Source organism: Rutilus rutilus, assembly GCF_951802725.1.
Source record: "Rutilus rutilus genome assembly, chromosome: 11".
Classification (NCBI taxonomy): Eukaryota; Metazoa; Chordata; class Actinopteri; order Cypriniformes; family Leuciscidae; genus Rutilus; species Rutilus rutilus.
Window position 1 is genome coordinate 43,211,031 of NC_140216.1, and position 15,000 is coordinate 43,226,030.

At 43.4% G+C, this 15,000-nt stretch overlaps 1 protein-coding gene across 1 annotated transcript in view; it reads right to left on the reverse strand.

The window, feature by feature from the left end:
• LOC311299537 (venom phosphodiesterase CdcPDE) overlaps positions 1-15,000 on the reverse strand; it is a 57,369-nt gene that overhangs the window by 23,870 nt on the left and 18,499 nt on the right. Inside the window, exons 12-19 of the mRNA XM_084423126.1 lie at positions 11,987-12,095; positions 11,726-11,848; positions 9,865-9,896; positions 8,983-9,110; positions 7,908-7,977; positions 7,623-7,710; positions 7,350-7,522; positions 5,514-5,559 (exon numbers count right to left, since the gene is read on the reverse strand). Of these exons, the coding sequence (XP_084279252.1) occupies positions 5,514-5,559; positions 7,350-7,522; positions 7,623-7,710; positions 7,908-7,977; positions 8,983-9,110; positions 9,865-9,896; positions 11,726-11,848; positions 11,987-12,095 (769 nt within the window). The remainder of the gene's footprint in view (positions 1-5,513; positions 5,560-7,349; positions 7,523-7,622; positions 7,711-7,907; positions 7,978-8,982; positions 9,111-9,864; positions 9,897-11,725; positions 11,849-11,986; positions 12,096-15,000) is intronic.

The following is a 15,000-nucleotide window of genomic DNA, read 5'->3' on the forward strand; positions in this document are numbered from 1 at the left end:
ACACAGAGATGCCTATAATAATGGTCAGTAGTTTACTGTAATATGTGATGTTACTCCAGACAAGTCTATATTACAAAACACTGTTTTCATGGTATTCATTTCAGCTCATGTTGCTCAGCAAAAATAGGCAAAACGTACTCGGTTACTAACGTAACCTTGGTTCCCGGAGATAACGGGAACGAGTATTGCGTCCTAGTTGACACTTTGGGAAAACTCCTTTTTCTCGTAAATACTGAAGCCTGATTGAATCACGCAGTGAAACTGCACGAAACCTATGGCGCTACAGTCCGTCGAAATGGGCGGGGATACCCGTCTATACAAGAAGGCAATTCACGAGTTCACACTTACGGGCGGCAGTGGCTCAGTGGTTCATGTAGATTGTCTACAAACCGGAAGGTTGGTGGTTCAATCCCCGGTTCCACCTGACCAAGTGTCGAGGTGTCCTTGAGCAAGACACCTAACCCCAGCTGCTCCCGACGAGCTGGATCGCCTTGCATGGCTGACACCGCCGTCGGTGTATGAATGAGTGAGTGAATGGGTGAATGTGAGGCAATATTGTAAAGCGCTTTGGTGGCCATTGGGTCTGTGAAAGCGCTATATAAATGCAGTCCATTTACCATTTACTTATGATCAGAGAATAAATAGTTATGCGTATTTGGCGTGCTGTCCGGGGGGATGGCTCCGAGCTCGGAAATTGGGCCCGAACCCAGAGTACTCCCCCCGTATCTCTTGGTTAGGAAGATAACCAGGTAAGTGTGAGGAGATGGGGTGGTGGAGGGATGCTGAAAAATGTCAAGGATAATGGGTGAGTCGACTGTGAGTATTTATAGGCCTTTAATCATGCTGATTGAGTGGACCTGTTGATTACTGATTGCTGACAGCTGGTTGGAATGACTTGATTGTTTGATCATTAGAACGTGTTCCTCCCGAACTTTGTTAATAAAACATCATATCTTGCCATAGGCTTCAGAATCTTTCGACTGAAAGCGGCGAGTCGTATAGCATAGTAACACAACCAGCTACGCAACACTCATTACCGTTATCTCAGGGAACTGAGGTTACGCTAGTGAGCGATTACGCCCCCTATCGATACGGTTCACTCATATTGCGTCATAGCTGACACTTTGGGAACGTAATCCAATAGCACCGATATAGTCGCAGAAGGATGATCGTTCTATGGCCCTGGCCTAAGGAACTTGAGGATAAGGGCCCTGAAGACAGCAAGGCTAGGCCAGGCGAGGCTCAAGACTAAGGGACTCAGACCACGAGGTCGGAGCCTTGAGGGATAGCATTTTGAGCGGGTTGAGTTCGTGAAGAGGTAAAAGCCCAGCTAAACATACAGGATCATAGTAAAATCTGGCGAAGGTGAACGGCGAGGACTAGCTGGCCACCGCACAGATGTCACCCACTCGCTAGGGCTCGCAGAAGGGACAGCGAAAGGGGTAGCAGCTCACTAACCCGACTCTAAGGGCAGGCCCCTGAGGGCACTAAGGAACGTAGACAGGTCCCATGTTGATATTGTAAGGGGGTGAGGCAGGTTCAGCCTTCTGGCCCCCTTCAAGAAACGAATCACTAAGTCGTTCCTGCCTGTAGACTGGCCGGCCACAAGAGCATGGTTTGCTGCTATGGCCGCCACGCTGGGTCTTTAATTCGGGCTGTACACCAGTCGGAGAAGACAGAACACTTAAGGGCGTCTAATAGATGGGGCTCTAGCCTCAGAGATAGTGCTTAATACCCTCGCGCGGAGGCCCATAGGCTCCTGTCGAGGGGCCAGACATGGACCAAATCGTGGCTGCCAAATTGTACCCTTCGCCTGGGAAAGGAGGTCCTTTCTCAGGGAAATTGGCCAGGGAGCTGCTGTCAGCAGTTGCATCAACTTAGAGCAATGACTTGTTCCACCAAAAAGGGGCCATGTGTCCATAGTCACTCATTGGCCCGCGCGTCCCTGTTCTTCGAGAAGAATATTGCGGAGTTGTGGAGTTGTCTTCTGAGGCGAAGAGGTCGACCTTTGCCCTCCCGAAGGTACTGCAGATCAGGTGAACCGTCTGGGGATGGAGCATCCATTGTCATCATGTCCTTGGTTCTTCGGATGAGACATTAAACCGAGGTCCTGACTCTCTGTGTGTGTCCTTTGGAAAAAGAGTAGGGTTGTAACCCCGGCATCCTGGCCAAATTTGCCCATTGGCCTCCGTCCATCATGGCCTCCTAATCATCCCCATGTATACTGATTGGCTTCAGGTGGACTCAGATCGAGGCCTCTGTACAAACTGGTGAGCTATCTCACCAGTTTGTACAGAGGCCTCGATCTGAGTCCACCTTGATGGTTTATGTAGGACACCACAGCCATGTTGTCCGAGCAGACTAAGACATGGTGCCCTTTCAGGAATGGTAGGAAGTTTTTAAAGGCCAGAAAAACTGCCAGCATTTCCAGGCACTGTTTCTCCATGCTCGACCAGGAGCCGATGTCGGCCTGCCCTCACACAGAGCTCCCCAACCCGTGCTGGAGGCATGTGACGAGACCACCGTCCTTCTGGAGACCAGCCCCAAGTGTCCGGCCTGGTGCAGACAAGGGTCCTTCCAAGGGGCCAGGGTCATGACACAGCCGTGGTCCACCTTGATACGAAGGAACATGGGGTTTCAGCAAATACTGGAGCTGTAGAGACAGTTCTGCCAGCTTACAGCAAGGCTTCTACAGACGCTACTTCCTCGTTCCAAAGAAGGACGGATTATCAGGCCCATCCTCGGTCTCAGGCAACCGCACTGTGATGAAATGGCTGTTCAAGATTGAAACAAATCCTCGTGCAAGTTTGCCTGAGGGATTGGTTCTTCTCAGTGGATCTAAAGCAGGGGTGGGCAAACTACGGCCCGCGGGCCACATACGGCCCGTTAGGCTGTTTAATCCGGCCCGTCGAGTATTTAAAAAATTGTCTTAAGATCGCGTTCATTTTGCCTTTTTCTTGCAATACTTTGCGTTATACATATATACATATTGCGTTGCATATATTTGACAATCGGAATATCAGATATTTCATGCCATAGCTAACAAATGTAAAAAAGGAAAAATGACATAAAAGCAGATCATCGTTCATTTAGCGCTGTTGTGGCTGCGGTGTGTGTGTCACGTAACAAGCAATGACGCGTCACCATGGAAACCAAACAGACAGCGACTAAAGCGCATAGACTTGTTGCACGTTAATGTTTTTTCCTTTTTTGGAAACTCACAGAGAAAAACATGTTTGGTAACCGCTTGCACACCTGTTTAGTTTTTCCTTTGATTTGTCTGCTATTTAGTTTCTTTGCTCCTCTGGATTTGTGGATGTATCCTGACTGTTTCCGTTTACCGACCTTTATCGCCCGGTTTTCGGCTACTCTCCCATGTCTGCCATGTACAGAACCCGGATTTGTTCATTAAATGTTCTGATCTGCCTTTGCTTTTTATGTTTTATTTTATTATACTTAAAATAAATTTGTATATTCCTTTATTTCGTTTATTTATTATTATTTTTTTTACAAATGTATGACTTTTGGAAGTGCAAATTGATTGCCATATGCAGTTTTAATAAAGTTGAATTAACGTAACCTTCTGTCATTTTTACTCTTCTAAGTGTAAGTTACACTTGCAGGTGTTTTGTTTCTAATTTACTGTTAGGCCCATTAAAGGTGCATTGCGCAACATTTCATGTTAAAAATACCCGTTTTTCTAACCCATACATGCTTAAACAATTGCCTGATGGGCTGAATGAGCCCTTCTATGATCACTGCGATTGCCTCTATAATCCTGTACAGTAAAATAAATAAGAGGGATTCGGGTCGGAATCGACTGGGCGTGACGTCATGCGCGTTCACGCTCACCTGGCTATGTCTGGCAGGTTTGTGTATTCGCCGCCATTATCCGCATCAGCGAAGACAACTCGAGCGACTTTTGCAAAAGTAGAAGATGGATTCAAAGAGATCGGCTTCTAGTTCATCCCAAACCCCAACGCAAACTCCATGTAACCGCGTGCACAACTCTGGTTGCAGTTTCGCGTGTCGCCAGAAGGGGGCATAGTTCTGCAAAAACTCAGAGACTTGCGCAATGCACCTTTAAATAATAATAAGGATAAACAATATTTTAAAAGTATTGGCTATAATTAGCCTATCTAACATCTGACTAATTCAAAATTAACCTCAAAACATAACATGCCAAATGGGGGATATCTAGTATAAAAAATGTATTGTCAGAATGTCGTCTCTCACATTCCCGCAGTCAATTTCGTGCAGATGTTGCCACAAATGAGTTTGCTCAGCCCGATCTTATGAAAGTGCGAATACCACGAATTGTATTTGTAGTGCTTATGATACGCAGTTTTCGCATGCATATGATACGCACTTTATGGCGTGAAATAGGCACGCACTCCGCACCCCTAATCCTAACCAAGGGGTTTACAGTGCGTATATGCACGCAAAAAACAAACATTTTTGCCGTATAAATGGCACGATAAATCAAATTCGTGGTATAGATATGCACTTTCATGAGATCGTGTTTCATAATCTGCTACTGGGCCGGCCCTCTGTCAAATTTTAAAACCCCGTGTGGCCCTTGAGCCAAAAAGTTTGCCCACCCCTGATCTAAAGGAGGACTAGGGTTGGGTATCGTTTGAATTTTAATGATTCCGATTCTTGTTTCCATTCTGCTTTTCGATTCCAATAAGGCAATAAAAAATAATAATTTGATATCATTCACATTTAGTCTTATTGCAAAACATTTAATTGTATCTGAATATCATGAGCAGAAATCAACAGGCTGAAGAACACTTACACAAGCAGCGTTTGCCTGTGGTTTATAAACACCATAGAAGAACAACTAGCCCAACTAATATAAATGTAAAGCATTATTAAAGACACTCAGTAATTAAAAAAGAACAAATAAAAAATGAGCAATGGCAACAAACAGACACAACTGAACAGAGATACGATTGACATATACAGTGTATTAAGATTTTCAGGTGTATATTGCAGGTATGTCATATATTCAGGCACAGAAACTGTGTTCAAATGTAAAATAACACTGCACTTTATAAATAAAATATACATTACAAATATAGTTACAAAAGTTATTCAGTCAAGAACTAGTGAATTTTCTCTGTCTTTCATTGTTTGATTAGTGTTATTATAGAGACGGCAGCTGCTGTCGCTTTCAGTTCAGTTCACATGAGTCATCTCTCGCTTCAATGCTTTAAACTCATTCTGAAATGCTCACAAAGGAATCGATAAGAGGAATCGAAATCCTAAGGATGACTAATTTCATATCCAGATTCAAACTAATCTGCGTTCGAGGACGTGGCTTACCACAAAAAAAAGGAGTTTTCCCAAAGCATCCACTAACACGCACTATGAGTGAAATGTATGGATAGGGAAGTATCTCTACACTTCTGCTTCTCAGCGCCACAGTCGACAGACGTGTGTGTGTGTGTGTGTGTGTGTGTGAGTGAGAGAGAGAGAGTGCTGAGTCACAGAAACACAACTGAACTCACCTTCAGCCTCAGAGAGATTCAAGCGCATGTTGATGCCACTTCCACTCTGAAACACAGACACTGGCAGTGTTACGGACACAACTGGATAACTAATGCAACTAATGCTAACAAATTAACCCTATTGTCTAGTGTTGCCATTTTCATGTCTAAATAGTTTTATATACAATGTTTGTGTGTACTAGTTCAGTGCAGCCCAGTGTGTGTGTGTGTGTGTGTGTGTGTGTGTGTGTGTACCAGTGCAGCCCAGTGTGTGTGTGTGTGTGTGTGTGTGTGTGTGTGTGTGTACCACAGCAGCGCAGCTACAGCTCTGTGTGTGTGTGTGTGTACCAGTGCAGCGCAGCTACAGCTCAGTGTGTGTGTGTGTGTGTGTGTGTGTGTGTGTGTGTGTGTGTACCAGTGCAGCGCAGCTACAGCTCCCCTTACGAAAAAGAAGTTTATTCAAGTGTTCTATTAGTATACTTCTTTTAAACTAAAAATAAGAAAGTACACTTTCAGTCTACTTTTTATATACTTCTCAGAAATATACTTCAAATTGCACTTAAGTGTACTTGACTTATACTGACAGAAACGTCTAAGTATATTTGGCCAATACTTGTACTCAATCTTTTGATCGAGATATACTTAAAATTTTAATTATTCAAAGTATACTTGGCTTGTAGTTGTGTTAACTCTTTTGATCGAGTAGCCTATTAAATATACTTTTTTTTACATTGTTTTTCATATACAGTCTTATGAAACTTTGTTTGAAAATATTGATTAAAATGTTGATATAAAACAGATATGTTTCTAATTCTGCGTATCTGAATTTTTGTGTAGGCTAGTTCACTGGTAGTGTACATATTTACTTTAAATAAACTTTTCCCCACCATTGACTGAATTTTCCAGCTATCCATGTTTTCACTGGTATACGGTAGGGGGCGCTATGACAGTTCTAGTACAGAATCTCCGGATCAAAACACAGGAGAAGAAGAAGCTGAACCATGTGATAGAAGATTGCTCACTCAAATGTAAAATAATGTGATCATCAAACATTAAACAGCTTGTAAATGAAGCGTAACCCATGAAGAGAGAACGACAGAAGCTGTGGGGGTGTCGGACTCGATCTACTTCATCTGTGTTTTGATCATCGTTCTGGATCTGATCAAGGCGTAGTCTTTGACAAAAATGTGATTTTCTCAACTATTTTCTCAACATTTTAAGAAAATGTTGCCTTTCTTTATGAAACTTACTGACTTTCGAGTGTTGATAAAAAAGGATGCATGAAGCTAATAAAATGTTTTTAAAATGAAAGTAGAGTTAAAGGTATTTTTCAAGTATAAAAAATAACATTTGAACATAGTAGTATACTGTAGGCCTACTGCAACTGCAAACATTGTATATAAATAGTAAACTATAAGTATGATGTTAAGTTCACTTAAAGAAAACTTGTAGAATAAAACTACTAAACTAGTAGTTTACTGAGAGTATACTTCAAAGTTGCTACAAGTATTAAAATAGTAAACTACTAGTATGCTCATAAGTTCTCTTGCAGTACAAATGAGAATCATAATTATGAACTAGTTGTGCACTTAAAGTTTACTACTGTTACACTTATAGTACACTTAAACATATACTTTTATATACTTCAAGTGGGCCAATTTAGTCCCAAGCGGTATTAAAATAGTACACTTACAAGTTTACTACTAGTACATATTGGCATTAGTATACTTACTACATAAAGTATACTTAAAAATATACTTGAACATTACTCAGGTACACTTCATAAAATGAACTTGAAGTATACTTTGTTTTCGTAAGGGTCAGTGTGTGTGTGTGAGTGTGTGTGAGTGTGTGTACCAGTGCAGCGCAGCTACAGCTCAGTGTGTGTGTGGGCTCCAGGCTGCTGATTGGACACTGCCTCGGGTGGCTCTGCTCGCTCGGGGGGGCAGGGCTGTGGAACGGGACGCGCAGCAGGTGATTCAGGCTCCCGTGGGACCCGTTATTATGGGATGGGGAGATCTCCAGCACATCTGAGGAGAGAGGAACACATCCAGGGACGGCTAGAGGACCAGCACTTCTGGTGAAGTTACATGTGCTCTATAAATAAAGACCTGACGTGTGTTCCCGTACCACACATGAGGTTGTACAGCTCAATGTTGGAGAACGGATCCACTTCCGTCTGAAAGAGGAATTTAGGCCCAAAACTGAGAAACGCGGCCTGAGAGAGACAGAGTCGACAGCATGAGGCTGGAATACACCACAGTTACAGTCATGGGTCATTTTCTGTGAAAACTGTCAAAAATCTGAGAAAAAGTGCATTTAGATTTCATTACAGCATCACACACACACACACACACACACACACACACACACAGACACATACATACACACACACACACACACACAGACACACACCTGCATGCTGTAGATGTCATTATCATATCCATGATTTCCTCCGGAGCAGAATGTGAGAGACCCCGGAGACCTGCAGTAACACACCCAGACACACACACAGACACACACACACACACACACACACACAGTCAAGAGTTTGGAATAATTATGTTTTTAAAACTGTTTTGAAAGAGTCTCTTCTGCTCACCAAGGCTGCATTAATTTGATCATAAATACAGTAAAAACAGTGAAATATTATTCTAATGTAAATCATCTGTTTTCTATGTGAATATAGTAAAGTGTAATTTATTCCTGTGATCAAAGCTGAATGTTCAGCATCATTACTCCAGTCTTCAGTGTCACATGATCCTTCAGAAATCACTCTAATATGATGATTTGATGCTCAACAAACATTTATGATTTTTATCAATGTTGAAAACAGCTTCATATTTCTGTGGAAACTGTGATGCATTTTATTTTTAAAGGGATAGTTCACCCAAAAATGAAAATTCTGTCATCATTTACTCACCCTCAAGTTGTTCCAAACCTGTATGAGTTTCTTTGTTCTGCTGAACACAAAGGAAGATATTTGGAAGAACGTTTGTAATCAACAGATCTCGGTCCCCATTGACTTCCATAGTAGGAAAAAAATATACTATGGTAGTCAATGGGGACCGAGATCTGTTTGGTTACAAACATTCTTCCAAATATCTTCCTTTGTGTTCAGCAGAACAAAGAAACTCATACAGGTTTGGAACAACTTGAGGGTGAGTAAATGATGACAGAATTTTCATTTTTGGGTGAACTATCCCTTTAAGGATTCTTGACATGGTCCTCACTGCAGAACACGAAATCCAGGGGGAGGAGGTGGATCCAGATCCAGATCCAACTCCTCCCACCTTACATATACCTAAACCTACCAATCTCCACCCCTTAGATCTGGATCCAACTCCGCCCCCTGGATCTGTACTGCAGTGAGGTGCTACTGGGATTCTTTGATGAATTGAAAGGTCAAAAGAACCACTTTTATTTGAAAATAATCTTTTGTCACATTATAAGTGTCTGTACTGTATGTTTGATGAATGTAGTGCTGTACCTCTCGAAGAGCCAGCGCGGGCTCACCAACACACTCACGTCCTCGATGCGCCCGTTATTGGCGTAATGGAAGCGTTTGGGCAACAAGTGTTTCAGATACGGCTTGATCTGCTGCTGAGGACGCTTACACTGCAACACACACACACACACACACACAGGTGTTTCAGATACTGCTTGATCTGCTGCTGAGGACGCTTACACTGCAACACACACACACACACACACACACACACACACACACAGGTGTTTCAGATACGGCTTGATCTGCTGCTGAGGACGCTTACACTGCAACACACACACACACTTACAAACACATCAACACACACACACTTACAAACACATCATCAACACACACTCACACTCACACACACATCATCAACTCACTCACACACACATCATCAACACACACTCACACTCACACACACATCATCAACACACACTCACACACCCATCTGCAGATTCAGCACGCTACAAAACACACAGATGTTTGAAGTTGTCATCACACACACAGATTAAAACACACAGATGTTTGAGTGTGTGTTGTTGTCATCTCACACACGCTGAAACATGTTCATCCTCCAGCTGTGTGCAGAGTTCTACAGTGTGTAAAGCGCACACACAAATCTGTCTTTTAAGTGTATTTTTAATGATAGAGAATAAACACGTGGGGTCATAACTGCTAATCTGCTTTTAAACAATCTGTAATAAATCGCTAAATAAATAATCTTGACTCAAACTAATTAAATTTAAAATCATTGAAAACGCAGATAGCAGTATTTGTGTCTGAGAGGATAACTGTACGAACTCGCTGAATCAAACATGAAGACATGAAGACATTACATCTGAGTTATTAAAACACAGCAGGAAATATGCAGACACTTACCGACATGTTAGCCACGAGCGCAGCCGCGTCCACTGTCAAACACACACACACACACACACACACACACACACACACACATACACACACACACACACACACACACACAGAGGTTACTCAGAACACTATCAAAAATATTTTTTTTTTAGGTTGTAAAGAAAACAAATATTATATGAGTAAGTTTTACAAGAAAATTTCAGTCATATTTCTGGTTTAACTGAATGTGTCACTGTCCGTTTCTTTGTAAGTAACTGTGAGATTTACTAATAAACTCTTGAGCTTGTTCAGTGTGGACGGCTGTTCTAGATTCAGCACGGATTTAGTAAACATGCTCATTGCTACAGTATAATAGTATTTGCCTTTGGTGTGAACGGGCCTCAAATCTGGATTCATACACACAAACTTGACTTAAAGTGCAAAATACACTTTAAAAAATGATTTTTCAAAGTTGTAAATAAAACAAAGATTATTGTCATTTATTTTACAAGAAAAACTGTGTGTCTGACTTACAGGTGTGTGTTTGACTTACAGGTGTGTGTCTGACTTACAGGTGTGTGTCTGACTTACAGGTGTGTGTCTGACTTACAGGTGTGTGTGTTTGACTTACAGGTGTGTGTCTGACTTACAGGTGTGTGTCTGACTTACAGGTGTGTGTCTGACTTACAGGTGTGTGTGTTTGACTTACAGGTGTGTGTCTGACTTACAGGTGTGTGTCTGACTTACAGGTGTGTGTGTTTGACTTACAGGTGTGTGAGTCTGACTTACAGTTGTGTGTCTGACTTACAGGTGTGTGTCTGACTTACAGGTGTGTGTCTGACTTACAGGTGTGTGTGTTTGACTTACAGGTGTGTGTGTCTGACTTACAGGTGTGTGTGTTTGACTTACAGGTGTGTGTGTCTGACTTACAGTTGTGTGTCTGACTTACAGGTGTGTGTGTCTGACTTACAGGTGTGTGTTTGACTTACAGGTGTGTGTGTCTGACTTACAGGTGTGTGTGTCTGACTTACAGGTGTGTGTGTTTGACTTACAGGTGTGTGTGTCTGACTTACAGGTGTGTGTGTCTGACTTACAGGTGTGTGTGTCTGACTTACAGGTGTGTGTGTCTGACTTACAGGTGTGTGTCTGACTTACAGGTGTGTGTGTCTGACTTACAGGTGTGTGTTTGACTTACAGGTGTGTGTGCCTGACTTACAGGTGTGTGTGTCTGACTTACAGGTGTGTGTCTGACTTACAGGTGTGTGTGTCTGACTTACAGGTGTGTGTGTCTGACTTACAGGTGTGTGTCTGACTTACAGGTGTGTGTTTGACTTACAGGTGTGTGTGTCTGACTTACAGGTGTGTGTGTCTGACTTACAGTTGTGTGTCTGACTTACAGGTGTGTGTCTGACTTACAGGTGTGTGTCTGACTTACAGTTGTGTGTCTGACTTACAGGTGTGTGTCTGACTTACAGGTGTGTGTTTGACTTACAGGTGTGTGTCTGACTTACAGGTGTGTGTGTCTGACTTACAGGTGTGTGTTTGACTTACAGGTGTGTGTGCCTGACTTACAGGTGTGTGTGTCTGACTTACAGGTGTGTGTCTGACTTACAGGTGTGTGTGTCTGACTTACAGGTGTGTGTGTCTGACTTACAGGTGTGTGTCTGACTTACAGGTGTGTGTTTGACTTACAGGTGTGTGTGTCTGACTTACAGGTGTGTGTGTCTGACTTACAGTTGTGTGTCTGACTTACAGGTGTGTGTCTGACTTACAGGTGTGTGTCTGACTTACAGTTGTGTGTCTGACTTACAGGTGTGTGTCTGACTTACAGGTGTGTGTTTGACTTACAGGTGTGTGTCTGACTTACAGGTGTGTGTGTCTGACTTACAGGTGTGTGTTTTGTCTTTTGCTCTGATTCGTCCAAATGGACCCTCATTGACAAACAGATGATCAACATCAGCCACAAAATCCTGAAGAGCTTCTTTACGCTCACAGCTGGTCTCCTCCATACCTGCAAACACACATACACACACACACACACACACACACACACACACACACACACACACACATCAAATTTGCACATGATGGAGAGTTTCTCCACGGCTAAGAGTGTGTGTGTGTGTGTGTGTGTGTGTGTGTGTGTTACCGTGATCTGCGACGATGATGATGTTGACGCACTGATGAAGGTTGAGTTGTTTGAGGCCGTTCATCAGCTGACCGATGACTCTGTCCACACCCTGCAGAGCCATGATCAGCTACACACACACACACACACACACACACCAACAGATGTATTGACGCAGAATGTTCATATCATGTACATATCATCTGTTGCTTCTGATCTTCATATATCAGACAGGAAGTGATGTGAGAGGAATATCATAAACACAGTGTGTGTGTGTGTGTGTGTGTGTGTGTGTGTGTGTGTAACTACTTAACACTTGTATTATGTTAAAAGTCTGGGTACGATCACTGATGATCATTCAATTTCAGATCATTGACCCTATTCTATGAAGGTACTATGATGTCATAAAGAATCTCATGCGCAAGAGAAGATTTGTAAAGGTGTAAATCGCCTTTCAAGTGTAAGGTAAAAATATTTGCAGCATTTTACTGTTATTGGTAACTTAAGTGTAATTCATGTATTGTGAAACTGCAGCTTCATGCTAACGCAAATAAACATGATCTGTATTCTTCTGACTTCCATTTCTCCGCGCTTACACTTTTGACACGGGTTTATCACACAAATACGGCCAGAAGCTCTGCAGGCCTGAGAACAGCGATGTGCAGCCCAAACACCAGAGGCCGGAGCTGCAGAACAGATTCACTGCGTAAAATCAAACTTTGTGTAAAAAAATAAACTGTAGCAAATGTGTAAAAGGCTTGTTGTGTGCATGAGGCAAACCAGTTCCCCAAATAACCCCATTTGTACAGTTGCGTCTTTCTTCACGATTCTCTCTCTCACTGAGTTCTGCGAGCGAAGAGGAGGGCGGGTCCAACTTCATCATGTAGCCAATCAGAAAGCTTCTCGCTGACTCTCGATTTAGTCGTATCTGATTGGTTCAACAAACACGCCAGTCACCAGAACACATCTTTATCTTCATTTGGCTCAGAAACGTTCTCGTTGCCGAAATGGTACTTTTAATGCACACATACATAATAAATAAATAAACAAATAAATCAAATAGCTATCAAAAATAAATCATAAATAGTTGTGTACTTGATGATGGCGACCCATCTGATCCCCTCCCAGATTCAAATGGATGAAACAAGGCTGCTAGGTTTATACTCGCCGCGTTCGCACAGCGCGAAAATTACGTCATTGCGGTGTGGGCGGTCGCGCGCGTTGCAAGACACCATTTCGCTTGGCGGTGTGCACGGCTTTTTTTGTAACAGCGCGTGCGGCTCCGCATCCGAAGATGAACGACTTCGAGCCGAATCTGGCCGAGCGAACGTCTCACCGCACCGGCACAGTTTGTGCGTCTTAAATTAGTTGCTAAGGCCCCGATCACACAGAACGAGCAGTGCACTGCGTTTTTTATGTTGCTAGGCAACCACCGAAACAGCTGTCTTGTCAGTCAAGTAAACGTCTTTATTTACTTTCTGTTAACATTGTGGTAGTTATGGTTCGTGAAGTCGTCAAGCTCCTGGTAACCCGCGAGAGCACCACAAGTTTATCATCCATCATCGCACTCTCCGGGCGTTCAAGCAACTGTAGCTTTCGTCACTACAACGGAAGGCCCGCCTCTCCATTCATTCGATTGGACAGTGGAAAAAAACATGATGACGTCTTTTTCCACTCGGAGTTGCTTTTTTTTCAACTGCAAACCCGCGAGGCGCATAAACAGCGTGCAGAACGCTCACTGCCATAGGAAAACAACTCTCACTGCAACAAACGCGTCAGGTGTGATCGGGGCCTATAGCAGACATAAGCCATTTTAATAAAAATAAAGGTCCATGTTTTATAAAATGTCCACAAAACTTAATGAAATGTTTAGTGAAATTAGAAAATATTTAAGAGATCATTAATTTAGTTGTATAGCCTACAGACATGTTTTTACATCCACATATTTTGTTGTAATTTCACGAGTAATAATCTCAGGGTTTACTGGGTTTTACACGATTCTTGTAGTGTGGTGTTGGTGGTGATGGACTAAAATAAACATGGTCACGTGTGGACCTCTCTTCCTCTCACCGCTGATTCCTGAGGGTTTAGAGGACAGTTACTCGAGTCGCCGCCTGTCGGTTCACAGAATAGTAAACGGCTCGTGTGTTTGGAGAGGAGCGCGCGCAGCGGAGACTCGCAGAAGAATCAACAAGGCTTTAAACCAACACTGTTCAGCATGATGTTTTACGCAGTGCCCTCCAGGACACTGACCCTGGCATCACAACCTCGAGGACAGGACAGATGCTCATGTGACGTGTGTCTGTTCACCCAGACCCAGACTAACCTAACCCTAACCTCGAGGACAGGACAGATGCTCATGTGACGTGTGTCTGCTCACCCAGACCCAGACTAACCTAACCCTATCCTCGAGGACAGGACAGATGCTCATGTGACGTGTGTCTGTTCACCCAGACCCAGACTAACCTAACCCTAACCTCGAGGACAGGACAGATGCTCATGTGACGTGTGTCTGCTCACCCAGACCCAGACTAACCTAACCTCGAGGACAGGACAGATGCTCATGTGACGTGTGTCTGCTCACCCAGACCCAGATTAACCTAACCTCGAGGACAGGACAGATGCTCATGTGACGTGTGTCTGCTCACCCAGACCCAGACTAACCTAACCCTAACCTCGAGGACAGGACAGATGCTCATGTGACGTGTGTCTGCTCACCCAGACCCAGACTAACCTAACCCTAACCTCGAGGACAGGACAGATGCTCATGTGACGTGTGTCTGCTCACCCAGACCCAGACTAACCTAACCTCGAGGACAGGACAGATGCTCATGTGACGTGTGTCTGTTCACCCAGACCCAGACTAACCTAACCCTAACCTCGAGGACAGGACAGATGCTCATGTGACGTGTGTCTGCTCACCCAGACCCAGACTAACCTAACCCTAACCTCGAGGACAGGACAGATGCTCATGTGACGTGTGTCTGCTCACCCAGACCCAGACTAACCTAACCTCGAGGACAGGACAGATGCTC